General features: G+C 56.0%; 5 protein-coding genes across 5 annotated transcripts; 3 read left to right on the top strand and 2 right to left on the bottom strand.

Moving 5' to 3' along the window:
• Positions 1 to 7,583: 7,583 nt before the first annotated feature.
• On the bottom strand, positions 7,584 to 9,556 carry GGS23DRAFT_7418 (P-loop containing nucleoside triphosphate hydrolase protein). Its single transcript, XM_051521238.1, has 7 exons — positions 9,366 to 9,556; positions 9,294 to 9,314; positions 8,952 to 9,234; positions 8,340 to 8,868; positions 8,159 to 8,267; positions 7,973 to 8,093; positions 7,584 to 7,883 (listed from the first exon to the last, which is right to left on the bottom strand). The coding sequence occupies exons 1-7, from the start codon at positions 9,384 to 9,386 to the stop codon at positions 7,864 to 7,866; spliced, it is 1,104 nt and encodes a 367-aa protein (XP_051376728.1). The 5' UTR covers positions 9,387 to 9,556; the 3' UTR covers positions 7,584 to 7,863.
• A 2,573-nt stretch (positions 9,557 to 12,129) lies between these two features.
• On the top strand, positions 12,130 to 13,556 carry GGS23DRAFT_7372 (uncharacterized protein). Its single transcript, XM_051521234.1, has one exon. The coding sequence runs from the start codon at positions 12,377 to 12,379 to the stop codon at positions 13,397 to 13,399; it is 1,023 nt and encodes a 340-aa protein (XP_051376727.1). The 5' UTR covers positions 12,130 to 12,376; the 3' UTR covers positions 13,400 to 13,556.
• GGS23DRAFT_7353 (uncharacterized protein) lies at positions 13,409 to 14,672 on the bottom strand. The gene is made up of 4 exons (XM_051521232.1): positions 14,369 to 14,672; positions 14,084 to 14,306; positions 13,836 to 13,870; positions 13,409 to 13,784 (listed from the first exon to the last, which is right to left on the bottom strand). Exons 1-4 carry the CDS (start codon positions 14,513 to 14,515, stop codon positions 13,419 to 13,421), a joined length of 771 nt encoding a protein of 256 aa, XP_051376726.1. The 5' UTR covers positions 14,516 to 14,672; the 3' UTR covers positions 13,409 to 13,418.
• Positions 14,673 to 21,664: 6,992 nt separating this feature from the next.
• On the top strand, positions 21,665 to 22,875 carry GGS23DRAFT_7320 (uncharacterized protein). Its single transcript, XM_051521229.1, has 2 exons — positions 21,665 to 21,930; positions 21,983 to 22,875. The coding sequence occupies exons 1-2, from the start codon at positions 21,897 to 21,899 to the stop codon at positions 22,600 to 22,602; spliced, it is 654 nt and encodes a 217-aa protein (XP_051376725.1). The 5' UTR covers positions 21,665 to 21,896; the 3' UTR covers positions 22,603 to 22,875.
• A 1,894-nt stretch (positions 22,876 to 24,769) lies between these two features.
• Positions 24,770 to 26,213, top strand: GGS23DRAFT_608576 (uncharacterized protein; the record flags this gene model as incomplete). Its single annotated transcript, XM_051520219.1, has 1 exon — positions 24,770 to 26,213. The coding sequence occupies exon 1, from the start codon at positions 25,104 to 25,106 to the stop codon at positions 26,211 to 26,213; it is 1,110 nt and encodes a 369-aa protein (XP_051376724.1). The 5' UTR covers positions 24,770 to 25,103.
• Positions 26,214 to 26,918: the final 705 nt, after the last annotated feature.

Raw genomic sequence — 26,918 nt, 5'->3', positions numbered from 1 at the left:
CGGTTGCCGCATCGGCACCGACGCTGGCGGTATCGGTACGGGAGGCGCCGAGTAGCTCTGAGGCGGGTTCGTCCGGAGGCTAGGCCACGGCACCTGGGACGGCTGCTGCGTAGGGATTATCAACGGGTGCGGGAGATGGCTCGCAAAGGTGCTGTGGTGGTTATGCATTGGGTGCGGAACAGGCGGTGGAGCCATGCCGAGCGAGTCTGCCGGTATCCCGTGAGTTACGGGAGGGATGTAGTAGTCGCCGCCGTACGTTGTCATCGCCATGTGGGTGTAAGCATTCATGTCAACCCACTGCTCGTTCGGGTACGAGTTGTCATGAGCCAGGTGGCTGTCCTGGTCTATGCCAGTCGAGCCGATCATCGTGTTGTGCATGGCTGCTGTCTACTGGAGCCGCCTATGCTGAACACTCGGTAGGATCCGTAGGCTTCAGCCCGCATTGACTAGCAGTCACGATGTAGTCTGGTGTTTTCAGGCTTCCAGGACCTGTATAGATTTGCAGCAAGCCGCAGCCAGAGTCTGTCAGAGTAGTAGTATTGACGCTGGTGACTGTGGAGATCTGCCGAAACGGATTTTGGCGACTTGGCTTTTACGGACGGGAGAAGGCATGCATATTCAGGTTCTGGTTAACCAATTGGTCCTTAGATGGGCGGCAAGTGTACCAGAGCTCCAGCAGTGTGGATGTGTGTGCGTATATATATATAGGTATGTGTACGTGTGTGTGCGTGTGTGCGTGTGTGCGAGTATGTAAACGTTCCTATTCTCGGGTGCGGTTGGGAACCGCAGAAGTGAGTTGACGACGGCGACCGTGGTAATAGTAGTAGCAGTAGCAGTAGCAGTAGCAGCAGTGGTGGTGGTGGTCTGGTAGGATGTGTGGGCCGGCAGGTCTCCGAAAAGAGGATGTGTGTGAGAGCGCGAAAACCTCGAGTCAGGATAACCAGTTATACGTCTGGTCTTCGTATCTCATGCGCAGCAATATAATATACTCGGCTTTTTTTTCTTCGTTTTTAATAAAAAGAAGCCAGCCAGCGCCTTTGGGGGGTCCCTACCGTTACGATCAAGTCTGGTTCAACTCTTCCCATGCCCCTCGAGACAGACAGCAAGTCCCCTCTCTCTCTCCCTTTTCCTCTGTCTTCTCCTCGTCGTTCCTCTAGCGTTCCCTATTTTCTCTTGTCCTTGCTCGTCTCTCTTTCTCTTCCTCTGTTATGGTGCATCGGGGAAGAGTTAGAAGGTTAGAAGATGGGTTGCGCCGTCGGTGTAAATAGGAACGACCGGAGGGTTGACGAGTTACGTAGTAGGGGTGGATGGCGTAGCAAACGGAAGTCAACCGGTACTAATAAGTCGTCCTCTCACCAAGCTTGGCCGTTGATTGACGGTCTAGTTCCTAGCAGAGAGAGAGGACGCCGCAATGCGGTCTCATGGCTAGGCTTTCGAGATAGGAATACCAGACGCACGGCAAAAGGTAGGGCTAGATGCTTGACACTGAACATGTGGAGGAAACCATACATGGATACATATGTACGTCTGTATGCAGCAGCAGGGATACCGTAGGTGTCCTTCGAGTCCGGGGGCCCTGAATACAAGAGATACCAAGAAGGGGGTGTGGGTGTGTATGGTGACCCTCGAGGGGCAGGATGTGGTATGACAGGTCTGACAGTGAAGACCCCCCCCTACTCGAAGGTACAGATGAATTAAGGTAGTCAGGCCCGTAGATGTGCGTCTAGAGAAAGGGCTGGCTGGCTCGACCAGGGGGTTAAGTCTTCAAGGTGTGTGGAGAGAGGCACGATGCTACCGTGCTCTTTTAACTTGTCAGAGAAACCACAAACTGGAGAGCTATCCTGGGACACAGCCATACTATCAGACGGGATTGACATGGGCCACAGAAAGGCAACTGTGGGCTTCTCTCCTCTCTCACCCCCCGGGCAGCTCGGCAAGCCGTACCATGTAAGTAGAGGGGAGCGGGATCATGGGATAGGCCGAATGGAAGGGCAAGTAGACGGCCTCGTTGACGGTTCCCCGATAATTTCAGAACACGAAACATGTGGCTTTGGGTCAGGCTACATTTCCCCGGTCCTCCCGCTCGAGTGGCTTTCCGTCTAGTTTCCGATTAGATAGACGGGTCCTCTCGATGAAGCCCGTTTACTCTCGGTGTGGGAGGAGCAGTGGGGAGGGAGGGGGAGCAAGCGAGCGAGAGAGCGCTTGCGCGCGAGGGAGACAGAGCGACGGGGAGAGAGGGAGAGGGCGAGAGAGAGAGCAGAGAGAGACACACGACGAGCCGATCTGGAGGGCCAGGTCAACCGAATCTGACTAAAGTGCGGGCGGGTACTGGGTGCTCCCGAGGTGGAACTAGGGCATGGGGATCGTCAAAATGAAAAGAGGATGGTGAATGATGAATTCAAGCGGAGCTGTGCGATAGACGAGGGCAAATCCTGCCCGTTTTCTTATTATGAGAACTAATAAACCCCACCCGGCGTTTAGACCAAGGAGTGGTAGGTATGCCCTCGAGACCGTTTCCGTCAGCTTGCCCATATTCCCTATTCCATGGCGTATTTGTGAGGTTCAATAGTATCACGCGCACGCACACACTTATACACACCTCCCCACTAAAAGGAATACGTAGGAAGACGGCAGTAGGGGAGGGAGACTGTAACAGGCCGCCGATAATAATAGCGAAGGCAGCAGCAAGACCAGTTCAGTACGGGTCCTCGATGGGCGGCCGTCGCGAGCACGTAGAGGCTCTCTCTGTCGTTGTCTCACTCTCACCTCCCCACTGTAGAAGCACCCCGTTCTGGTCCCACGATGGTGGATGTGGGTGGCTAGACGGCCGGCTCGGGACAATGCTGGGAAAAACGAAACCAGATGAGCCCTACATAGGTAACTTGGGCGGGAAGGATCTTAGAGTCTAGTCGGCCGGAGGGTCTTGGGAGTCAGCAAGTCCCCTGTGCCACAAGCGGTCGAATTCGTAACGCTCAATGAGGTATTTCAGAGTCGACGCTTGGCTCCGTCTCTCTTCTCCTTCTCCACTGGGAGTTGAATTTTTTTTTTTCCCTCTGTCTCTCTCTTCCTCTTCCCAGTCTTAGCCCGGCCCTGCCTGTCGACGGGCTGACTAGCAGGGACTTTCCAACAGGGTACCATGGTCCACTTCACCCATGTCGGAGACGGACCGTATCGCCTTTTCATAGGGCAAACATGGGCCACACTCTGCCACCGTTTCCGTCCACGACGGATCGTCATAATGGGCTTCTGCGATTTTATTTGACCGTCGTTAGCGAGCCAGATCTCTCCATAGGCTCGATAGCTTCCTGAGAGCCCCTCCTCTCTCAAAGCAGCTTAGAAACTTATCCAGTCATCAACCGGGTTGAGGCTAGAGACTCTCGTATTACACAGAACGGGTGTGCCTATTCCTGTTTCTATCCCCATTCCACTTACAAGCGCTCTTGGGCTCTCTCTTTCGCTGCCTCGGTCTCCTCTCTATCTCTCACCTAGCAATCCCGGCCCCCCCCCCCCCTTCTTCCCCCTTTCGTCTACCACACCTTATGGTTAGCTGCCTGGGGGGAGGAAGAGAGAGAGGGACGGCGAGGGCCTGGTAAGGTTAGCTCGTCTGGATGTACCAATTCGGCCATGATCGGACCATATGATGACAAAGGAGGGGTTGTCGCGGTTCGTCGTGCTCGGCGAGCCGAGCGAGGTCATCTCGCGACTCCCACAGCCCAGCTATAGCGCGCATACTATCTCCGTTTGTGAGACAACCTCTCGACCAGGTCAAATTGAGATGCGCAGGATACGGGGGCCCCTGTCTTCTCTCTCTAGTCCCCCGATGACCGATTGAACGGGGGGTTCCCCAAAGCCTGTCAGTTCTCTCTCCCTCTCTTTCCTTTTACTTACTCTCTCCTCACTCCCCCGACCCTGGTGAATCCTGGCCCTTCCTCCCCCCTCTCTACGGCTCCGCGGGCCACGCCTATATTTCGTCGGTTTAATAGCAGGCCCTAGAGCCGGGAAAGCCTCTACCACCTACGTAGGCACTCCACGAGAAGATCATAGTAAACCGCATTAAGAAATCATTCTCATGCAACCTGAGGTTGAGATCTCTGCGCCTCCATGGTCTCACCCGAGTTTTCGCATCGACCGCGCTCCTCTCAGCGGCCACTGCTCATAGGCCATATACGAGCGCTGTAACACGCGCGGTCCGAGCATGAGATAATGCATTATCGAGTCCTTCCAGCAGATCCTCCTTCCCCCCCCTCACCTCCCCTCCCCTCCCCTTCCCACGTACCTATATGCTGGCTTCGTGGACGACTTGCTGGCAATGCGACGGGGCCGTCAATCATTCCAGCGCAATGGGCTGCCCTTCGTTCGGATGTGCTCCTGCGGTGCTTCCCGGCTGACGGTGGTTCTATCAAGCCGTCGCGCGTCAAGCAAGCTTGTGTAGCGTCTATACCCCAGACTGCCGGAGAATATCCCCAGGGCCTATCCCTTGAACCTACACGTACCTCGCAACACGCGTCCTCTTGTCTCTCTGTCTGCCTCCCTCGCTCCTCTCCTCGAATTGCCGGTCAGGGTTTGGCCAGCGACCGTCAGCTAGATATGGCGCATCCGGTTCAAGAAGGCGAGAGAAAGAGAGAAAGAAAGGCACTGCCCTCGTTCCCAATTCGTTTCGCGCGCCGCACGAATCCTGCTCTTTAGCGGCGTCGAGGGGACTATGTTTTTTTTTTTTCTTTCTAGTTGCCCCAACCCAACAGCAACACCCGTACCCATCCACACGGACGTGCATACGGCACGATACAATCAATATTGATGCAATACATCCTGCTAGGTAGAGTTGAGAGGGGGAGTGAGGGTGAGTACACAGAGGCATGTGCGGTACGCGTGTATCTATCTACATAGGTGTCTACATCGGCTGGCGGGTTAGGTGGTTTAGCCCGTCCTCAATATCCCACAACCATGGGTTCTGGGTGTCGTTAGACGAGCCAACTGCGCTACGCTCTGCAAAATCGAGGCCTGGAATTGCAGTTGGACATACATAATTTCCGGGTCAGACGCGAGGCCTTCACCGAGGTCCATTGGGCCATTGGGCATAAATGGTCAGGAGGTCCAAGCGACAGTACTCTTTTCCGTGCGCCGGGCTATCTTCCAGTTGGTCAGCTCTGTCTCTATCCTGGACTATCCATGCCTAACTCCTGAGGAGGCTTGAATCCTAGGAAGCAAGGGCTCGTTCGAGCCTAGCGTCGCTGGCGGGCAGCACAATTCCTGCCACAGGGCCGAGATTTGTGTTACAGTATAACCTGCGAGGCGTCTGTCTATGCAGTTCTCTCTCTCTCCATCTCCCTCTCCCTCACCCTCTCCGTCTCTCGGCTTTATGCAAGGCTCATCCCCATGGCCTATTGCGGCCGGAGCGCCGGTTACGCCTCCCACATGTAATGTATGCGAGTATCCAGGCGCAAGCATATATGATTTCATAGACATGGAATCCCGGGAATCGCCAGATCATCCCGTAGCCTGCCGCTCGCACACATCGATGTCGGTATCTTGCCGGCCATGCGGCTGTGGAGTCAGATACACCATGCGCGCTGCCCAGTGATCGAAGTAACGTCATGGCCCTGGAGCTGCCGTCGTAAAGGCGGCCATTAGTAAGGGCACCCTATGCTCCCTCCCTCCCTCTCGGATGACACAAGAGAAGCCTCGGCGTTAGCGACCACGGCACGGCACGACGGTAAACCTGCAAGCCGTGGGCCGCACCCTATGCTAGATTTGGAGCTCGCCATCCGTCATGTGCTTAGCCCGGAAAAGAAGCCTTGCTGGGGAATCGACATGCCTGGCTTCTCTCTTGCCGGGGTTGGAGGAAGAGAGAGGTATTGATTGTTGATTAGCCCAACTGGCTCCGTCGCGCCGTCGCCGTATCCCCGGCAGCGTATGTAGGTACATCGCGCGCGTGCGCGCATCGCATTATCGCCCACGGTCAGGGTGTCGTGTGGAAGACAGCCGCCAAGGGAGCCACTGTCGCGGGTGTCGCATATTGGGGCCTCGTAACGAGTCGCCAGAGCCGGCCTGCCAGACGACCGAGGCTGCCAAAGCTCAAAATGAGGCTGCTGAGCGATAGGCAGGTAGCTCAGCGTCCTCGAACGTAGCACCCAGCAAATGCAGTGTGTGTACGGTAGCATTGGAATCGCTTTGAGTTGCCTACGAACGAAAACGACGGCAACGGAAATATGAGGGCTAGAATGGTGCCATTTGTCATCGAATCAAGCCAGCTACGGGATCCGGGACGGCGTGTAGTAGCAAGGTTGTGCCGCATGGCCCCAAGATGGGTAGAGGCGTTACGAGGGGATGGGCATCGGGCGAAGTCGCTTAGGCTGGAGAGAGAGAGAGAGACAGAGGGGCCGAGACAGAGAGATACCGAGAGACAGGCAGAGAGGGGCAGGACAGGCAACGCCGCCTGTTGGGTGAGCGAAGGTCGGATTGGGGAGTGTCGCCTCCAGCCCCGTAGTGACCCCCAAAAAGTTCAGACGATCGAGAACTTTCTCGACGAAGGGGACAGTCAGACGTACCGCCGGCGGCTAGAGACGCGCTGTGAAAGGTCGGAGCCAGGTACCAATTTGCCGTTCGGCCACTCGTTGGAGTGGATAATCTAGATGCTAGGTTGTTGACTGGTCGAAAATATCCCGATCGTTAAGGTGCTACGATAGAATACAGGGCCAAGACAGAAGCCGGCAAAGCTGTTGGCCCCGTCGCTGTGGCGCAAAGGGAAAAGAAAGAAAGAAAAAAAGGGGGGGGAGACGAGAGGGGACGAGGAGAGACGAGAGACGAATGTATCCATACATACCCAGCTCATACCTCTCATATCTCTCGCACATCGCGTCGGGCGTGTCTGCGCGTGAGTGTGAGTAGGAGGGCATATATGTGAGGTGGTGCAGGTATATGCTGGATGTGGACGTGCGTGCCAGCCGCCGCGAAGCGTGTGTCAACGGCCTGGAATATATTGATAGGCAAGGCACCGTCCATGCGTCTCTCCCCTCCTCCCCATCCCCACGCCTCGTCGGAGACATGGCCGCATCAACTGAGGCCCGTTCGGTTATGCAGGTGGTGTCGATTTGCAGCTTTGGGTCTTTTGGAGGCTGCGGAGAGCGGCCCTCAGGCATTGGGCGCAAGTGTAGGTGGACAGCGGCTTTCACTAGGTGTGTATGTATGGAGGTATGCGTATGCGTAGCTGTATGCGCCTGTGTAGGCGTATGCACATAGGTGTATCTGGTAGGCAATAGTAGGCCCATCCCAGGGACAACCCGCGAGAGAGGGAATATCAACATCTACGTCGCGTAGAACCCAAAAGCCGACAAATGATAGATAGACAGTCTTGAGATAAATAAATAAATGATAATTAGGTGGGCAAAAGGGGGGCCGCGGGAGGAGGACACTCGGCCACCTCCTCGCAGGCCACGCAGGACCTGCGTCGTCGGACATCCTTGCGCACAGCACAGCACAGCAAAATCGATCACTGCTGTACCATTTTTTGCATGACCGGGCTTTTCCAGAAAAAGCAAACAACACTTTCCGTTGCTCGTGCGCCGCATCGGCTACGGCCTGTCCCTTGATCCGTGAATCTGCAGATAGCCGCATCCCCCTGCTCTCGAAGCTGCCCAACGGCGTCGTGAGTTGGGAGATGCTCGCTAGACGTATCCGTCTGTCCATTGTGCTATCTAGGTAGAACCTGCGGCCCTTTTGCGGCCGCGGGGGCGCGCCCGCGAGCCAGCCGAGACTGGTTGGAACTCGATCACCCCTTCTGGCCGTGCATGTGTTAAAAGGCGCATCAAGGGTCCTAACCACCACCACCACACCCCCCCTTTTGGAGTCCCGTTCTGTATTTACTCATCTCTTAACAATCGTTACTGAGAGGGGAAAGCATTAGCACCCGGGGCACTCCTGTGCGTGTCCGGACAGACAGGGGGGCGAGTCGGCAAGTTGGAAATGACAATACCTATATCCTCGTCCGCCAGCTCGTGGGCGAGCCCCACGCGTTGAGGTTGGTGCTTCACGGACTTGCCGTACACGATGGCCGTCTTGAATTGCTCGACGATGCTTCGGTGGATTGCGTTGCACTTGAGGTTCCCTTGTCAGGAGGGCCCTGTCGGCCAGGCCGAGCGCACGGAGAAGGAGTACTTACAAAGTCCTCGACTGTGCACCTAGTGGAACGCAGCACCACAGGCGATGAGTAGTCCGGCATCTTCCCTTTCGGCTTCGTGTAAACCCGGACCAATTTTAACTTATCCCACCTGCATGAGAAAGGAGATTAGCCATGTGTGCGATACATGTGCCCATAGGGAAGCCGAGAAGTCGAGGCATACATGACCTCCATCAACTCGTCAACGTTCCATCCGTGTTCAGAGCTGATGGGCACGGCGTTGGGTATTCGGTACAGCAGGTCCAGTTCCTCGATGCTGATTGCGTCGATCTTATTGAGGACGTAGATGACGGGGATGTAGCTGCGGCTCTTGGCTTCCAGGATGTCGATCAGATCGTCAACCGTTGCGTCGCAGCGGATGGCAATGTCTGCCGAGTTGATACGGTATTCGGCCATGACAGCTTTGATCTCATCGTGGTCGATGTGGGTTAGCGGCACGGTACTGGTGATGTTAAGTCCACCCTTGTCCTTCTTCTTGAAGGTGATATTGGGCGGTTCTTTGTTGATACGGATCCCGAATCCCTCGAGTTCGGTTTCAATGACTCGTTTGTCCGTCAAGGGTTTGTTTACGTCCAACACGATGAAGATCAAATGACACGTCTTAGCGACAGCGATGACTTGGCGACCACGGCCTCTCCCGTCCTTGGCCCCCTCGATGATACCCGGAAGATCAATCATTTGCAACGGCGCCCCTACAAAGCATAATGTTAGAGAAGTAACCCCCGAGAGGGCCAGTTCGAGGCGTATTGGGCGAGGAGAGCGGCGACCGTCGTACCGTTGTACATGACCTGTCCAGGTACCGAAGTCAACGTGGTAAACTCGTATGCGGCGGCTTCCGAGTGCTGGCCAGTCAATCTGCTCATCAGAGTACTCTTCCCTACCGATGGGAATCCGATGAAGCCGATGCTGGCAACGCCGGTTCTGGCCACGTCGAAGCCAGGGCCCCCGCCACCTCCGCCAGACGAGGGGGACAGGAGCTCTCGCTTTAGTTTGGCCAGCTTGGCCTTCAGCTGGCCGAGATGAAACGAAGTCGCCTTGTTCTTTTGAGTTCGGGCCATCTGTCCAGGCAGACGCCTCAGCACACCAGCGCACATTTCAGGGGGCCACGCCCACGTACCTCGGCCTCGATCTCCTTGATCTGCAAGCAGGTTAGCGACTTGGCCATCAGCAGATAGACAGACAACCATACCTTGTCCACTGTGGTAGCCATCTTGAGAGACTTAGTACACAGGTCAGTTCCACGAGGGTTGATCCACTGTGCCGTCGGGCACTCCTCTCAACCCCTTGCAACGAAGTCTTGTTCTTCGCTCTTGAGGATTTCAGACTAGTTGTTCAGCGGGGCGAATTCGCAAATCCAGCTTACAGTATGTAAATCTGGCAATGATGTCAGCCCTCGGGGAGGGCCGGAGTTTTCCCGAAACCCTTTATCTATAATCCTTCGGTAACCCGATATGTGGATAAAAGGACAGTCGCACAAAGGATATTCACCCTGACATATGCCCCGACAAGCTACCATTGTACATACATAATTATACACATTCAGTAGAAATTCAGTATTCTGTCAAATAGAAATGTCGAGTAGGGGTACTAAGTGTTACGAAAATAAAGTATCTATACTGCTGGACGAGAGGTGAATGGGCAGCAATCCTCTATTGACGGTACTCATGGCCGACCATCCTAATGTGATGCGTACACCCGGCAAGATATTCATTCTTCGACGTTGATGTGTCTATGGTGGTAGAGGTAATAACGTCTAGTGGACTTGTAACAGCTATTAGGGGTGATGGGAGAAGAGCGTTGAAGCCGAGACGAAGAGCACAGCCTAGCAGTAAAGTTCATAAACTTATGCTTGGATTCAAGGAGGGATAGTTTATTTTCCACCTAAATACCATTATATACTCCCTGTTTTACTAGACTTGGTAGAGTGACACTACCTTCTTCCTATAGAGGTTGTATTCGCCTGCTTTGATAAACACAGGTATAGACATTTCGCTTCATTATATTGCGATACTTACATTTCTCTGAACAGGAGTATCTCCGGACGCTAGCTAGCTAGCTAGCTATATTACCTAAAGCCCAAGGAACCCTACCCGGATAGCCCTGGTTCTAGTAGGAGGGAATGTCGGTATTCTAGTTCCACAATGACGAAAAGGCTGGGAGGGTGTTAGTATTGCCCCTATAGGGGAGGCGTGTCCAGGGGCAATATCACATAATCATTAGCCTCGTTGTCAGTACGTTGCCCGAAGCTCAAGTAATAGGGGGAGTATTTATGGGAGTATGTTTTAGGGAGTAACGTATCACAATAAAGCATATCAGCCGAGTTACCTACTAGGCTCAACAAGCTTCCAGTTCTTCACAGGGCAACTAGGTCGCCACGTCCGGAGTAATAGGCGGCTGGTGAATACGGTTAATTAACTAATATGTGTGACGCTAGGTAACGCACAGCAGATATTTTCCCGGTATATTCAACCCTGGTGAAGTGTCTATCGCTTTGGTGGACCATGTGCTCTGAGGTTGGCTTTGGGCGCCCCACGATGCTAAACGAGCCACTCAACCAAGACAACAGCAGTTTTAGGTGTGTTATTTATTTGGTCTTGTAGTTTGTCCAGGTTGGTTAGTTGCCAAGTACCTCGGGTGACCAGTGGGTGACTGAGCGACTGTTACCTAGAGGAAGGAATCCTCCTTACAAGCCTACGTATCCCACGAGGGAGACGCAGGCGTCTACGTCTCCACGCGACGTAATTATAGCATATCTCTATAGTCTCCCGAGTCTCGTTAAAAGGCTCCGCCCTGTGTTGGTATGATTGGCTCAATACCTCATAACTCCCTGTCGAACTCAACTTATCCGGCACAGATCATCTTATGGTGGCACTGAGAGTTTAGTAATAAGATATCTGGCTGTATAACGTGCCCCAATTTTAAAGCCAAAGCTTGACGTCCTGTTGTTAGGCGCAATTTGAAAGGTTCACAACTCTTGTAGAAAGTGACCTGGATGGGAGAGGTTTTTTTTGGGGGGGGGGGAGAAGGGGGGACGTATCCTTCGATTTTCAGCAATAATGGGTCTGGCTGCTTTGGGGCTATGAGTGTTCAGTATCTTCATATGGGTGAAACTTGCATAATGGGACATGGCCTAAAAACGAGGCGGATCCTTGTGAACTGGCGGGTAAGATATTGATCCCGTTCGCCTTCCATACTCAGTATCATCCCCAGTCGGGTAGGCGAGGATAGCATCCCTACCTCTCTAATACGAACGTACGTACTAGGTACACTATACACACTGGCGACGAGATTTCCAGAGCATACCCGAGTACCTTGAAGCCGGTCCCATTAGGAACAATCCCCTCCAGCCCTTGCCTCCCCCGGAGTTCCAACACTCTCTGGCTTTAGTCGAGGTTAGGAGACTAAACAACACTAGGTTAACGAGGAAGAACTAACGTCTAAGCCTACCATAAGCTGCTCGTTCGGAAATCTAGTGTGTGCGTGTATCGTACACACAACTAATGTCACCAAAATGCGCCGAGTTACGACGACGAGAACCAACTCCTGGAAGAGGAACATATTAGCCAGATCCCACACCGCATAATCCCATTGCCGCGTTATACAGCAAGACTATTTATGCAATAAAGCACATATCACACTTATCTCACCGCCTTGGGGCCACGTCCAGGTTTTAGACACCTATTTCTTTCCCGCGCTGTTCCTCTTCAACATTAAAGATAAAGCTATACGAGGAAAAAAAAAAAAAAAATTTCTACCCTTTCAGGCGCGAACACGGAGTCTGCGATGGCAAGAGAGGACTTGATCACGTATCTGCACCCCATATGACACAATATCGATACATGCATACCTAATCCTAGCTTATACAGTAAGTAATACGGCGTAATTAATGATGCAGCGTAGGTAATTAATAGTGGCAGCAATAGCTTAAGTAATCGATTAACACTCGCCCCAAACTTATTTATAGGGTTGGTTATTTTAAAAGGAGCTGCCAGAGTGTCCACGAAGCCGCGAGGAGCTGGGTCTGTGCAGGTATATACACATATACTCGGCTACACAGCTACCTACCTCTGTGGGCTTGAGGAATCCCTTTTCCCCCCTGACCTCTCCCCACTGACCTCTCCCCTCTCACCTCCCAGCTTCCGGCTTCCAGCAGACCCTTTTCCTGCCACCCGGGCTCGCTTCTTTCCCCTGCCTCTCGAGATGGCGGTGGCGTCTGGCCTCCTCGGCCCTGGTCCCGGCTTCACCCCGGCGACGTGTTGCCAGCTCTTCTACGTCCTCGCGACCGCCACGACCCTTGCCGCTGCTGGCACCCCGGAGTCCCTGCGGCGCCTGTTCATGCCGTACGGCGCGCGGAGCTCCTCGTCTCCTCTGTCGTCGTCGAGAGCGAAGAAGGGAGAGGAGGGCGAGGCCGGCGGTGAGGGACGGCTTCTGCGCGCCGTCAGCTGGGCCACCTCCGCGTCCCAGGTCCCGCACTCGTGGTTCCGCCACTTTTACGTCCTCTCCCTATCCGGCTCCGCCTTCTGGGCGGTCCAGTTCCTCTGCCGCGGCAGGGCCCTCGAATTCGTCGTCGAGCACGAGGCGAAGACTGGGCGTCCATCCATGTCCGTCAGCCAGGTCATCCTGGTGTGGTTCCTGATGAGCCTCCAAGGTGCCAGGCGTCTTTACGAGTCAGTAGTCCTTGTCCGACCTTCGCCCTCGAAGATGTGGGTCATCCATTGGCTACTGGGACTCGCATTTTACTTGTGTATGAGTGTATCTATTTGGGTTGAGGGGTCTGGTAAGTGCTATAGCGGCGTCCTATTTGTTGGCATTCTAATAAACAATCGCGTAGGATCGATCCAAGCTTCTGATCCGTGGTCCTTCAACATCAAGACCTTGCCATTCAATGCCATTATTGGCGTTCCCTTATTCTTAGCTTCGTCTTTCACGCAGTACCGATGCCACAGCTACCTGTTTCGCTTGAAGAAGTATTCGCTACCCGAGGACGGCCTATTCGCATATCTCGTGTGTCCCCATTACACATGCGAGTGTGTGCTGTACCTCGTTCTGGCGACGGTCGCAGCGCCAACCGGCCAGCTATACAATAGAACGCTGGCTTGCGCCTCGTTGTTTGTTTTCGTTAATCTCGGGGTCACTGCTCATGGCACTAAGAGGTGGTATGGCGAAAAGTTTGGCCGCGAAAAGGTGCTACGAAAGTGGAGGATGATACCTGGCCTGCTGTGAAGCCGAAGTCACCTGCGCACTACCTCTTCTTGAAGAGCCCGAGCTTGCCCCCAAGCTTCGAGACGGCCAGAACGTCCCGGTACGTTAAGCTAGTGCGCGTTTTCCGGGTGTTGCGACCTTCTGCGAAGTCGCTGGGCGATCGAAGGAGACTCCAGTTGGCAACAGTGCTCTCCGCGAGTTCTACGTCCTCCATGATATCCGCGATGCCGTGAAGGAAATCGGTGTAAAGAGCCGAAGTAGTTATCAGCAGGCTTCTGGGCTCCTGCAGGATCCTCCATTCCGGCTTAGTCTCTAGGGTTCCGTCCTCTTTAAGTTTATAGATATCGAGGCAGAGGCTGGCTCCGAGGCTCACTGTGCACACAATTGGGTGGTACGCAGCGCCGTCCTATTTCAGGATGAGCGGCCCATCACCCGGTGACCCGATAGCGTTTCTTACCTTGTGAGGCATAATGCCGATCCCCGGGGGGTATTCTGAATATAAAATTAATATATTGCACGGGCTGGAACATGGCGCCTGTCAAGGATTACTACGATCTTGGCGATATATGACACGGCACTGATACACTGGGCCGAACCAATATTCGACCCCACGCAACCGAGGGATATAGATGTCAAGAGTCGCGGATCGTGGGAAACGAGCACGATAGGGTCCTCAGTGCAGATATTTCCCCGCGCGTTACGTACCGTTGATCAAGACGTGATTCGGCTTCCGGTGGGGGCTGTTGGAAAACACATCGGACTCGGAATCTGGCGAAAGTCGGATGGACTTTAAACGCCGCACCACTGGCTCGTCTAGCCAGGCCGGCAAGGGGGCATCGATCAGCTTGTCATTTACGAGATCGGATGGCCAAGTTTGTAGTCGTCGGTGGGTAAGCTGCTTCCAGCGTGGCTTCGGCGCGGAGGCGATCTGTGTCCCGGTTAGGCGGCGGTTAGGATAAGCATGGACTCGACAGTCACTGAAAACCGCACTTTCTCGAGCATGACCCTCTCTTCCTCTGACGTGATAAAATCAGAGATGTAATATGCTGCCGGGGGTAAGCCTGGGATTCGGACATGTTCGAGGAAGTCGGGGAGCACGAGGCTGTCGAGAGACCTATCCACTGATCTGCTAGCCATGGCCGTGTATTTATTGGCCACGCCAGCCAGTAAGTCCCGAGAGGACGCCCCCGGGCTTCGGTCGAGGCAGAATCGGTAGCTCAGGATTGCCGTGAGTGGCTATCCGGCGGGATGCGCGAATGCCTCGTCATACAAAGGGGGGGCAATACAACCTCACGTGGCAATAGCCCAGAGATATTTCGTGGAAAGCAGCAGGTAAGGCTGGGATCATATATTATCGTGTCGAGTTTGCTGGGTTTAGATAGGGAAGCTGAGGAGGGGAGAGGGGGTGTGGAAGACGATCGGCGGGGAAGGGCTTATCAGGCCGAGGGAAGGTCAAGGGGTGGCGCGGTGGTGTGGATGAAGGGGAGAGAATTTTGCGGATGGATGGACGTCTGGACGGGATGCGGAAGAAAGGACAAGACAAAGAGAAGCTGAGGGAGAGGGGGAGGAAGGGAGAGAGAGAGAGGGAGGGAGAAGGGGAGGGGAAGAAAGAGGGGGGGGGGGGGGAGAAGAGACGTGGTCGGACTGGCCAGATTTGCGTGTGGTATATGAGTAGAGAAGAGAGGGTGGGTTTGTTGGGCTGCACGGTGGAAGGGCGAGGGTATGTATGTATACAGGTTTTATTTGGAGACGGCAATTAATCGAGAATGTCAGAGCCAACATTCTGCGTACCTGTTAAGGTACTTAATATAGGAAGTACCTGGCCTAGCCTAAGGTACCTTGCCCACACCGGCCACACCGTACGTGCCTCCAGCGCGCACCCAGAACACGCAGGTACCTGTATCCTCGATCGAGAGCCTGGCAGTCTTGTGAAGGATTCCATCTATAAGCACTATAACTGTGCCATCAGGCTGTGGGGTCGGCAGGGTCGGCAGAGGAGGACCTAGATATCACGAGCTACCTCCTTAGGCAGATGTCTCTACGCGTACATATAGGAGCAGCGCCGGGCCGGCCTCGTCGTCTCCTATCTACGTGTAAGACGCGTGATGTGCGTTGTATGTATACACGTACTCGTATACGTGATCTTGAGGTGGTATTGAGGTGGTACTGGCCGGGCCCCCCTGCTTGCCACTGTATGACATGTACCATGTACTTCACATCCGCATCATTTTTGCGTGGACGGGATTGGTAGCGTCAGCCCTCTGGGGTGGCAACCCTACTCCCTTAGCCTGAGACCAGGCTGGGAGTTTAGGAGGTGGTGGTCCGTGAGGGTGGGCGGGTTGGGGGGGGGGTGGAAAATGGGCAGGTGTCCTACGCTATGGGTACACGTACATATTGTGTGTGTCCCCGGTAGGTACCTACGGTTGTGTGTATCGTACCGCGGGTTGTGTGTACCGTCTCGGGAGGGGAGGGCCATTACCAGGGGCCACCGCTGTCGGGGGGAGGTGAGAAATGGAACGGGGGCCTATGTGTATGCAGAGTTGTGGAAATACCGGCCACCCGACCCATCCGTATCCGGCCAGACAGCCAATCGCCAGCAGGGGCCCAGCCGAGTAGACTGAGGATGGAAATTGATCGTGGACTGGCCGGCGCACGGCAAGGGAGCGCTGCCTGCGAAGTCCTAGTGCCACCACACCTACTCGTCCGCCGGGTGGTGAGATATATTAGCGTTGATTAGTATGCCCATGTGCCCTGACACAGACACGACACGCCATAGCCTGTAAGCCTTGTGGCCCGTGGCCTACAGGTAACGCTTGCAGTACCTAGGTGCATACTCATACAGTACGTAAATATCTACACGCATACATAGGTACGCACCGCACCATACTATATGTGTATAAGATAGAGGTACCTGTAAGTACCTAGGGTAAGAGGGGCCCACCTAAGCAATATACTATAGGTACCTAAGGTAGAGGCAGGCAGGTAATAACTGACCGCGAATCCGCACCGCTCTATTAGGCTAGCTGCCTGCCTCCTAACCTTCGGAGATAATGTACCTAGTACCTACAACCGCTAGTCATACGAATCTGGGCTAGGCCCTAGCACCCTCGCCTCCTCGCACTCTCTTGTATCCTCTCTACCTCTCCTCTCCGCTCTTCTCTCCTCTCGAGGCCTGCGTACCTACTATAATCACCTAATCCCTATCCTTGGCTGTCCCAAGGTTCACTTCACGTAGGAGGTCGCCCGACTCCCTCCCGACCTACCTGAGCAATGCTTGATTATACCCTTGCCGTCTTCCTTCCTGTCTTCCATCTGTCTTCCACAAGAGGCGCATTGTGGCGTATGTACGTGTGTGTGCGTATTTTCGTGTTTACAATACTTAACTTACTTAGAGAATCTATAGGCCTTCGTACCGCAGCAGGCCGCCTTACCTTGGGCACAATACTATACATCATCGCCGGTACTTACGTGTATGCCCTTTTCCCCTTGTCTTCCCGTCCATATTTGCCTTATTTGTTAACATAATCTGGACAATCTCCCGCTATCACCACGGTATGCCCCATAGCCGCATACCACCAATACCCATTAATTGCTTGACCTCCCGCCGGCTACCTGTTACCTGCATATGTGCCTGATGGCCATTGGCTGTTGTCCTCCTGATGCACCCTATACCTATCTATCCCGTGCATGCCCCATGCCCATACTCGTACAGGCATAGCCCGCGACCTGTACGGGCTGGTGTCGGTGTTTCTTCCTCTTTTTACTCGCCTTGCCTGTTTCTAACAGATGTCTGAGGTACTACTATATGCCTGCTTTGCTTGCCTCTCTGCCCGGCTGTAATCCTCCCCATCCCTTCTGCTGTACCTTAACCTACCATCCATTTCAACCTCACCAGTAAATTTCTACACCTCCCCCTAACCAAAAAAAATAAACATACTCGCCCAAAATCTCGTGACCGTCATTCACGACGCGCCCTGCCCGTCCATCCGATCTCCTGCCGTATATCAGCAAATAGCGCTTCCTTTTGCTCTCTGCTCCTCCTCGTCTCCCATCGCCACCCGTCCTCAACCTGCCCTTCTCACGGTTTGCTGGATTCGTTTGATCCGCGACCGACCGTTTCACCCATCCTCCTCACCCTTGTAGAGCAGCAGTCCATACCCGCCCGGTCCGCAACGACGTTTCAACGCAAATCTCTCCTTATAGTCACCCACGAGTGGCCATGATGGTGCACTGTATTATATTTCGGTATATGAATTGAATGCTATGGATGCGCAGAATGCTGTCGAGTCCGCAAACACGAAACAGGCTGCCTCTCCAAAGCGGGGAGTCGCTGAGTCTGACGATCTCAAGCCTACGGTGACAGCGAGCAGTGCCGCGACTAACACCAGCACAAGTAACAACAATAGCAGCAACAACAACAACAACGACGATAGCAACAAGCACAACCACAATAAATATCTCCTGTCCGCCAAACTCCTGTCCGTAGGCAGAGACTTGCGAGCTGCGATATCTCCTGCGAGTGCGCACGACGACGAGGTCGGGCCTGACCAGAATTCGGATGCCGAGACGATCGTGCTTCCGGGTAAAGATGGCATCTCACCGTCGAAGCCGCGGAAGGTCATCAAGTACGAAGACAAGAGCGACGGCGAGATTGACGATATTTTGCCGTCCCCGAAGAAGCCTCCGAGGGATGAGAAGAATGGCAGCCGCGATGGTGGCCCGTCCAACGATGCCGGGCCCGCTCTGGCCAGGAAGAAGCGACCGGTCGAAAAAGAGAGGCAGGCTCGAAACAGCAATAATAACAAAGATACCTCGAGCGGCTTCAGCTCGGCGCCAGCATCCCCCCCGCCGCACCATCGCGATCGTCAGGATCAAGCCCACAGACGTCGTAAATCCGGCGATGCCAATTCTGACTCAGACTCGGAATCTCCCAAAGCGAAGCCCAAAGATCCCGTCGGCAATAAGTCCAAGTCCGTCGATAGGTTGTTGCCGAGCAAGCGAAAGGCACCCAAGGCCGAATCCGACGACGAGGGCGAGTCTCGCAAGGTTCGTCGACCGCGCATTTCCGACGCCGGCCTCGATGGCCTCGCCGGCGTGAAGGAGAAGGGCTACAAATCCTCGAGCGCCCAATCGAATCACGACAAGAATCCTGCCCAGAATCGATCGCTCTCGCCACACGGCCGGACGCACCGACGCAGTCTCTCGACGCAACTCCCTTCCCACTCGTCTTCGAATGGGCTCAGCACCAAGAAGAGGCGTGTCCCGGCCCCCCTTCACCCGACCGATTACCACTCTGATGATTCGTCTGCCAGCGGGAGCCCGCATCCCCGGAGCTCTAAGCTGAGGAGCATCGCCACTCCCATCACAGGCGAATCGACCATGTCGCCCGCTAGGATGCCGCCCCACAAGAAGCACGTCGACAACCACGGGCAGACCTTGCTAGCGAAGGCGTGCGCAAAGGGCGAATATGAGGTCGCGAAGAAGCGGCTGACTGAACGACCCGATGATTTGAACTTTGCCGACTACGCTGGGAATACGCCTCTGCAAGTTGCATCGCTGAACGGCCACGAGCGTATTGTCCAGCTACTAATCGACGCAGGATGCAATTTAGACTGCCGAAACAGCGACAAAGAAACGCCGCTGCTGGATGCCGTAGAGAACGGCCATCTGGGTGTGGTAAAGCTATTGCTGAGAGCTGGCGTGAACCCCCGCAAGGCAGATGCCGAAGGCCACGAACCGTTAGAGAAGGTACCCGACGACATAGAGTACGCCGAAGAAATCCGTGCTGCACTGCGAGAGGCGAAGGAGAGGGTAGGAGAACTGCGTCGTACTTCCGAAGACCACGCGCCCCACGACTTGCCGGACAGCCTCTCATCCCATGGGCCAGAGAGCCCCCGCCGGTCACCTGTAGCGTCAGCAAGCAGCACTTTGGCTGCCCAGCGTCGTGGCGGCGCGGTACGGTCGACCAAGACAAGCAATCACCTGCTGTATATGAATCTGGACGATAAGACCCTTAGGCAAGCGGCCGCCCGAGGCGACAACGAGACGGTGACCCGTATCCTGCAAGTGAAGGAACGCTGCGATGACTCGGAAGCCTTGGTTAACGCGGCTCGTGGTGGTCATAGTCTCGTCGTCGAGCTCCTCCTCGCGTTAGGGAGCGCGAACCCCGATCCACGTCCAGTAGCGAGCCTTCCTACTGATTATGGAACACCGATGCTCGCCGCCATCGGAGGGGAAAATATCGAGGTCATTAAGCTCCTCCTCAACGCCTCGGACTTCGACCCGACACGTCGGTACAAAGGTCAGACTTATTACGAGTTGGCCAGGCGTCGCGAAGGTCCGATGTGGAAAGAAGAGGAGCATATCTTGAAGAACGCCTACGATGAACATAAGAAAGCCTCGAAGGGTTCTTCGAAGACTAAGTCCCCGGGCAAGCGTGATCGTGATCGTGAGCTGGACCAGGAGTCGCGCCGTGCAAACCGAAACGAGTCGAACTCTGAACTCTCCCGGTCTCACAAACGTAGACAGTCTAGTCCCTCTCGCGACGCCGACACGAAGAAGAGGACCGCATCATCAGCCAAAATCACCACCAGCCCCAAGGAGAAGAGATCCTCACATTCTCTCGCCCACCGCGACGAGCAGACCTCTCCCAAACGTGGACCAGGGCGGCCCAAGAAGGAGGATCGGGCACCCAACACTACGACGCCTGATCGAGAAGCATCCCCGACGAGACCCAAGCCCCACCCGACCAAGTCAAAATTAGCAGACCCGGACCTTGCCGACAGATCGTCTGACGGCGAGGCTGCGAAACAGCCCCCGCGAAGGAAGCTGATTTCAGGCAAAGATCTGAAAGGCCACCGAGAAAAGCAACGGCGTGCGAGTATGGCATCGAACAATTCTACAGCTAACCATAGCGACGCGAGGAACGATGAAACCTCGGAGAAGCGATCGGAACGGCTTTCTGAAAAGTACCACGATAGGACAAAAGCGATAAAGCGCGACGAATCTAACGATAGGATGTCTATGGGCGATGGCCCGGGCAAGAGGCCGCGATCCAGCGTCACACCGCCTCGTCATGGTTCGGGCGATAAAGAAGACAGCGAGGCGCCCGTGAAGAGGAGGAAGCTGGATTCCGAGAGCAAAGAGAGACGTCAATTCCTGAATTCTTCCCCGGACGACCGCCAGCCGAAGCGGGACCCGTCACGTGACCCCGCGAAACGACAGCGGCCCCTAGAAGCTGATCGGAAGGAGGCTCCCAAGGCCAGGAAGACGAACCGCGACCGCAAGGAATCCGACAAGGCAAGTCCTCTGGAGAAGGCCAGCATCGTTGTGGCTTCAGAGGATATTGACGTGGAGATGCGCGATGGCCACCGGGCACCCTCCGCGGAAGACAGCGAGGCCCAGGCCGAGCGTGAGCGGAAGGACTCAAAGAAGCGGCAAGCCGAACTGGAGGTCGTCGCCGCCGAGGAAGCAAAGAAGAGAGAGGTCGAGCGGCAGCATCAGGAGGCCGAGAGGAGGAAACAAGAGGCAGAGGCCAAGAGGCAGGAGGAAGCTAGGAGGCAGGAGGAAGCTAGGAGGCAAGAGGAGGCCAGGAGGCAGGAGGAAGCCAAGAGGCAGGAGGAGGCCAGGAGGCAGGAGGAGGCCAGGAGGCAGGAGGAAGCTAGGAGACAAGAGGAGGCCGAGAAAAAACGTCTTCGGGAAGAGGAGCGGCTTCGTCTCGAGAGAGAAGAGAAGAAACGCAAGGAAGAAGAGGAAAAAGCTCGACTAGAGGAGGAGCGGAGACAGAGGGAAGAGCTAGAGAGAAAACGACGAGAAGAAGAGGAAAGGAAACGGAAGGAGGAGGAGGAGGAGCGTAGGCGACAAGAAGAAGAGGCTAGAATCCGTCGCGAAAGGGAAGCCGCCGAGGAGGCGCGACGCCTGAGGGAAGAAGAGGAGCGAAAAGAGCGAGAGCGCCAACTGGCGGAGCAGGCAGCGCGCGAAGCTGAGATTCAACGGGCCCGCGAAGAGGAGGAGAGAATACGTATTTCCAAGTTGCCTCCTTTATTGCGATGGCTGGATGGCTGCCCCGACCCGAAGCGAGGGGAAGTTGCCGAACTCTTTGCCAGGGCTCAAGGTGTTCGGTACGACACGATCGACCCTTCGGCTACTGGACACGCAGACGGGCGCGACCAGTGGCTGCTTAACACTCAGGTCGCATTACTCCTTGGTGAGAAGGACACTGCGCTATCGAAATGTGAGCCGCTCCTGAGTTCTCCTATCGTCTCCCATCCCCCCCCCCCCCCCCCCTTTTTTTTTTGGGTCGCGCGGTCGGCGCTAACGGCCCTTCAGATCCTGCCTGGCAACACAAACCGGTATCAGATATAGCGAAGAAGGTCATATGGCGTCTCGAACAAGAGAGATATGCCCTCACCGAAGGCAAACTTTACCACTTGGGAGAACAGCTACCTGATTATTATGGAGGCGATCCACGGACAATCGGCTACAAGAAACTCGAAGAACTTCGCGGCGAAGCGGCGAAATGCTTCTTCGGAACCGATATGTTCTTTGTCAAGGTGAGCATAATTACGAGGCACTGGATGTCGCATGCGCTGACATTTTCCGAAGGAGACCGACTTTCTCCCTATCGTCCCTACCATACCTCACCTTCGCGATATCAAGTTATCCATCTGCTACTGCGAACTTCCAGAGCACGAGTCTTCCCTCGCAACGTGGAGTACTCCGGCAAAATGGAAGCAGGATCCCGATGCGGAGAGCCGCGGACCGTTTGCGCCACGGTACAAGTATTACGTGAACGGGCAACTAGTGGGCGAGGACAGACCCAGGCAGTATCAGCCCAGCAAAAGCCCGTTTCCCGAGCACAGGGTGCCGCGAAGAGGCGGACTGGTCGCAGTGACGCCAGACGAGCCCGATTACGCGCGCCTCTGCGTCGAGCAGGGACTCGCTCACCTGCTTACCGACCAGCAAAAGCAGTCCGTACTGGAGGGCGCCCACCTAACGCCGAGAAGCATGACGTCGAACGAACCACCCGACTATACCGGGGAGAATTTGTCGCCGTCGACGGAATCGCCGAGTACGACGCAGGTCAACGGCATCAAGAGCGGCGACGGATCTCCGGAAAGGCTGCCCGTCAACGGGATCAACGGGGACGATTCGGGAGGACATTGAATCACCCTCTCGCCCCCTTCGCTATCGTGGCGGCTGCCCTCGCCACGGCAGGATTCTAAGGCACCGACTCGCCCGATGCTGGCTTTTTTTCTCCGCGCCCAGGCGGTTCTCGTTGTGATGGTGGCGGATTCTCCTATGTTTTGTCGGGGCTGACGAACAGGGCATTTTTCCTCAAACGGACGGTCGTCCGCGTATACCACAATGTACGTAGCTTCACGGATGGAGTTCCCGGCTCTGGAATTGGCACGAGCGCTTTCTACGATTACCCAGCTGTACTCGCTTTTGGATGCCGGTTCAAGACATTTGCTCTCCGGCCTGCTGTCAGCGTATATGTTCTATTCACCATATCGAATACTAGAGGGGAGAGGGGAGAATCGGCGGTTGGGATGCGGATTATGACTAGATACTCCACAGACGCAGTATATATCTACACATGATGACGGAATTGCTCGCGCTGCACTCGTATTGCCGGTGTGTATCCTCCGACGATTAAACGAGGTACGTTCGGACAGTGGGCGAGACACTGCCAAGCCACCGAAGGATGACGCCGTGTACCGCGTAGTCCGGGGTAGATCCTAGATAATTCTAGTGCCGAGCCGTATTGCTCAGACAACGACTTGAGTGAAGGCACGGCGACGGATAGCTGGTATTAATACGAAGAGGCGATATATATATGCATACATATGTGCGTACATGCGTACAGGTATGTGTGCGTATACGGCATGTATGTAAAACGGCTCCACGAAATCCCGCACCTCACTAGAAACGCCAGGAAGAAGAAAAGAGAGAGATGTGCGGTTCTAGAAAATTTTTTTTTTTTGCTTTTCCTCCCTGCCGAAACATGCCATTCTGTCTAGATAGGAAACCCCCCTGCGTCGCATCTGCTCGCGCCGAGACGAGACGGCGAGTGCTGAACAAGCGGGCGAGCAGGGGTCGAGCGACGAGGACGCCGGCGCGCGCTGCCCAAAGGAGGAAAAAGGGCTGGCTTGCCTAGGGCTGACGCTATGCGTGTATATATGTATATATACATATCTACGTATCTACATAAGTATTTATCTACATGGGTATTTATGCACGGTATATGTGCATATCTTGTATGCATACGCGCATGTAATGTGTACGTATGCGCAGATATGTACGTAGCAGGCGAGCTTGCCGCAGCCCGGAAAGGTCAGATAGCCTATTGCCCTGGTCGTGGTGCCTCAACGGGGGTTACGCCGGGTTATACCACGTATGAATGTCTCCCCCCTCTCATCCACCTACCTCCTACATACCTTCTCGGCGTCTCGCCCCTTTTCTTTGCTCTTCTCCTGCTTCCCGGTTGGAACGTCTCTCGCTAACACACGCTTTTGCGCGTGTGTGTATGCGTATGCGTATGTGTGTGTGTGTGTCCCGTGTGTATCCCGTGTGTATCCCGTGTGTCGTATAGCTCGCGGCGGGCGTTTCTTAATTTAGAAGCATCTGCATGCGTCCGCGTGTAGATAATTCGGCATTCGATCGAGCTAGGATGGGCGAGCGCGCCAGGTCGAAGCTGGGGAAAACTGGGTAACGGGCGAATCCTGGAGCCGATTCGCGCTCTCTCTCTGCGTGTGTTCGGCCGCCCACGAGCCGCGTTCCGGGGGTAGGCCTGTCCAACTATGATACCTACACGACCTGCTGCAGAATCGAACGTGGACGGCGCCGTGCCAGGGTCACTCGTGCGACGTCCGGGGCCGGGGCACCCTGTTCCTCTCGGTCCAAGCGATGATGCTACCGACGACGGGATATACCCACGCACAGCCTCACTCGGACGACTGTGTCGCGTACGGGGAAGAAGGACACCCCTTCGTCCTCTGGCCCGGCATAATTCCGGCAATGTAGCTATGTTTTCTCTGCTTTTGCTCTGGGGTTGAAGCGAGGGGGGAGGTGACGTGACTGGCGTGATCTGGATCCTCAGCTCGACGTGCTGGGGCTGCCAGGTGCAGGCGACGCCGACGAGGTCCCGCTCTCGACTTACGAGACACGCTCACCGCCCAGCCGCTCATCCTGATCATTTCGGGGGGACGCTTGGACGATCGCGCCGGACGATGCCCTCGATTGGGTGTGGCTCCTCTAACGACCAAACGACGTAGAATGGGGACCAAAAGCAAATTACACAGACGGTGTCTCGTTCTCGTTGGTCGTGTCTCTCTCTGTTTCTTTTTTCTCTTCTCTTCCTCTCCAAAGCTGACACGAAGAGGGTCGGCCCGCTCCTTCTGGCTTTTCTCTCCCTCTCCTTTTTTTTCCCTTCTCCTGTCGAAGCCATGGATCGACTTTGACGAAGCTCACCTGACGGGGGATAACACGAAAGGCAAACAACTGGACTTAAAAATAATACCTAATACTCACCTCAGAGCACACATCCTCACCGTCGTTACCGTAGGCGGGTACGGGACCATCCCTTGCTGGAAAGAGGGTGGTTACCTCTTCGAAGAGGAGGAGCTAGGGCCTCTAGATCTACGCGTACACAACGCCCACACGCATACACTCGGACACACTATACGCTATAGATAGCTAGGGATCAACCGCCAGGGACGCCGGGATGAGGCCCCTCGCGCCGCCGACGACGTCGCTGCTCGCCAGCGGGCTCCTCTCCCTCATCCTCGGGGGGGCCGGCGTCGCGGGCCTGATTGAGAACGACTTCTCGGCGTACCCGCTGCAGTCGCAGCAGTGCCTGTACCAAGCCGCGACCGCGAGCCAGTGCCAGGGGGACACGGGCGAGGAGATGAACACCTGCCTGTGCAGGAACGGCGGTAATTTCGTCTACGACACCGCCGACTGCGTCGCCAGCAAGAGCCGCGGCGACCTCACCTCCGTCTACGAGACCCTCAAGGCCAACTGCGCCGGCACCGGCGTCACCCTCTCCGTCTCCAAGGCCGCCTTCCTCTCCCACGTCGCCACTGACGATGACGACGACGATGACACGGACATATCCTCCTCTTCTTCCCTCCCGCCCGCCTCAGCGTCCCCTACCGATACCACAACAGCGACACAGACCACCACCACCTCGGTCTCGAGCTCAACATCGGTCTCGATCTCGACCTCGACCTCAGCCTCGCCCTTGGGCTCGACCTTGGCCCCGTCGCCGGCGGAAAACGGCGGCAGCGGCAGTAGTGGCGGCGGTAACAGTAGCGGCGGCAGCGGCCTCTCGCAGACCGCGAAGCTGGGGCTCGGGCTAGGCGCGGCGTTCGGCGTGATCGCGCTGGGGCTGCTGGCGTGGTTCGTGCGGGCGTACTCGCGACGGCACGGGGCAGCCGGGGCGGCGCCGTCGGTGGCGCGGCCGTCGATGATGGGGCCGGGGCGGCGCAGCAACGGCGACCTGGAGCTGGCGCAGCCGTACGGGGGCTGCGGGTCGCCGCCCGAGTACGCGCCGCAGGGCGGCCAGTTCGGCGACTGGAAGCCCGCCGCCGACGGCGCCGGTGCCGCCTACCCCTACGGCGACGGCCTGTCCAAGCGCAGCTCCGGCGTCCCCCTCCTCGTCGCCGCCGAGCTCGACGCCAGCCCCCGGTCCCCCGTCGAGCTACCCACCGAGAACTACAGCCGCGACAGCGTCGCCTCCGGCAAGAGCACCCCCGCCGCGCCCACGCCCCCGCCCTCGTACTCCGGCCAGCAGCCCCCGGACCGGCCGGGCTGGGGCGGCCTCGAAAAGTGAAGCCGGCGTGGTACGCTACCACGACCACTGCTGCGGCCGCGACCCAGCTCCTTCGCCCAGCCGGCCGGCCGGCCGGCTAGCCCGCCCCCGTCCGCGTCGACCTACCCACAGGCAGACACCGCGCCGCGACAGCGGCGCCGGGGGCAGGCGGGAGGCAGCGGAGACGCGCTTCTCCAGAAAGGGGGGAGGGGACGGCCGGAGCGGAATCACTAGGGCCGCTGCAGCAAGCATACGCGGTGGCGCCGCCGCGGGGGCGGAGACGGCGACGAAGAGAGAGAGAGAGAGAGAGGGGAGGAGAAAGCGGCCGAGGTCGGGGCGGGGTGAGATACATACACATCTCCGCACGGCGAGGACAGGGCCGCGACGACGACGACGACGACGGCCTTAGATGTTCCCCGTACTTCGCATAGCATATAGCATATACACATTAGTACACATGATACACACACATATATATCCATAAACAGCATAGAGGCGGCGTCAGGGCGTCCGCTGCGCGGCGAGAAGGAAGGCCTAGAAAGGGGGAGGGGGGGGGGGCATCCGGTGCCCTCCCTCCCCTGCTATCCAGGAGCGTCCTATCGCCTCTTCTCTCTTCCCGTGTCGAGATCAACGCTACGTAGGAGAGACGCAAGAGGCGCCGACGTGTAGGCCTGCCCTTATGCACTCGATCGAGCTACCACGCCATCCGAGGCCGCAGCGTCTCTC

Source organism: Durotheca rogersii, assembly GCF_024521655.1.
Source record: "Durotheca rogersii strain YMJ 92031201 chromosome Unknown GGS23scaffold_1, whole genome shotgun sequence".
Taxonomy (NCBI): domain Eukaryota; kingdom Fungi; phylum Ascomycota; class Sordariomycetes; order Xylariales; family Xylariaceae; genus Durotheca; species Durotheca rogersii.
The sequence above is the reverse complement of the archived record's forward strand: the minus strand, read 5'-3'. Positions and strand labels throughout refer to the sequence as shown.

Bases quoted from the DNA above. Each gene is read 5' to 3' on its own strand.
- GGS23DRAFT_7320 (XM_051521229.1), top strand. From the start codon at position 21,897: ATGCTTCTTCGGAACCGATATGTTCTTTGTCAAG. The intron at 21,931-21,982 runs GTGAGCATAATT...CATTTTCCGAAG, and splicing joins CCGATATGTTCTTTGTCAAG to GAGACCGACTTTCTCCCTAT.
- GGS23DRAFT_7418 (XM_051521238.1), bottom strand. From the start codon at position 9,386: ATGGCTACCACAGTGGACAAG. The intron at 8,869-8,951 runs GTACGACGGTCG...TATGCTTTGTAG, and splicing joins TGGACAGGTCATGTACAACG to GGGCGCCGTTGCAAATGATT. The intron at 7,884-7,972 runs GTATTGTCATTT...TTCCCCTCTCAG, and splicing joins GCTGGCGGACGAGGATATAG to TAACGATTGTTAAGAGATGA.
- GGS23DRAFT_7353 (XM_051521232.1), bottom strand. From the start codon at position 14,515: ATGGCTAGCAGATCAGTGGATAGGTCTCTCGACAGCCTCGTGCTCCCC. The intron at 14,307-14,368 runs GTGCGGTTTTCA...ACCGGGACACAG, and splicing joins AGAGGGTCATGCTCGAGAAA to ATCGCCTCCGCGCCGAAGCC. The intron at 13,871-14,083 runs GTACGTAACGCG...TTTTATATTCAG, and splicing joins GAATCACGTCTTGATCAACG to AATACCCCCCGGGGATCGGC.
- GGS23DRAFT_7372 (XM_051521234.1), top strand. From the start codon at position 12,377: ATGGCGGTGGCGTCTGGCCTCCTCGGCCCTGGTCCCGGCTTCACCCCG.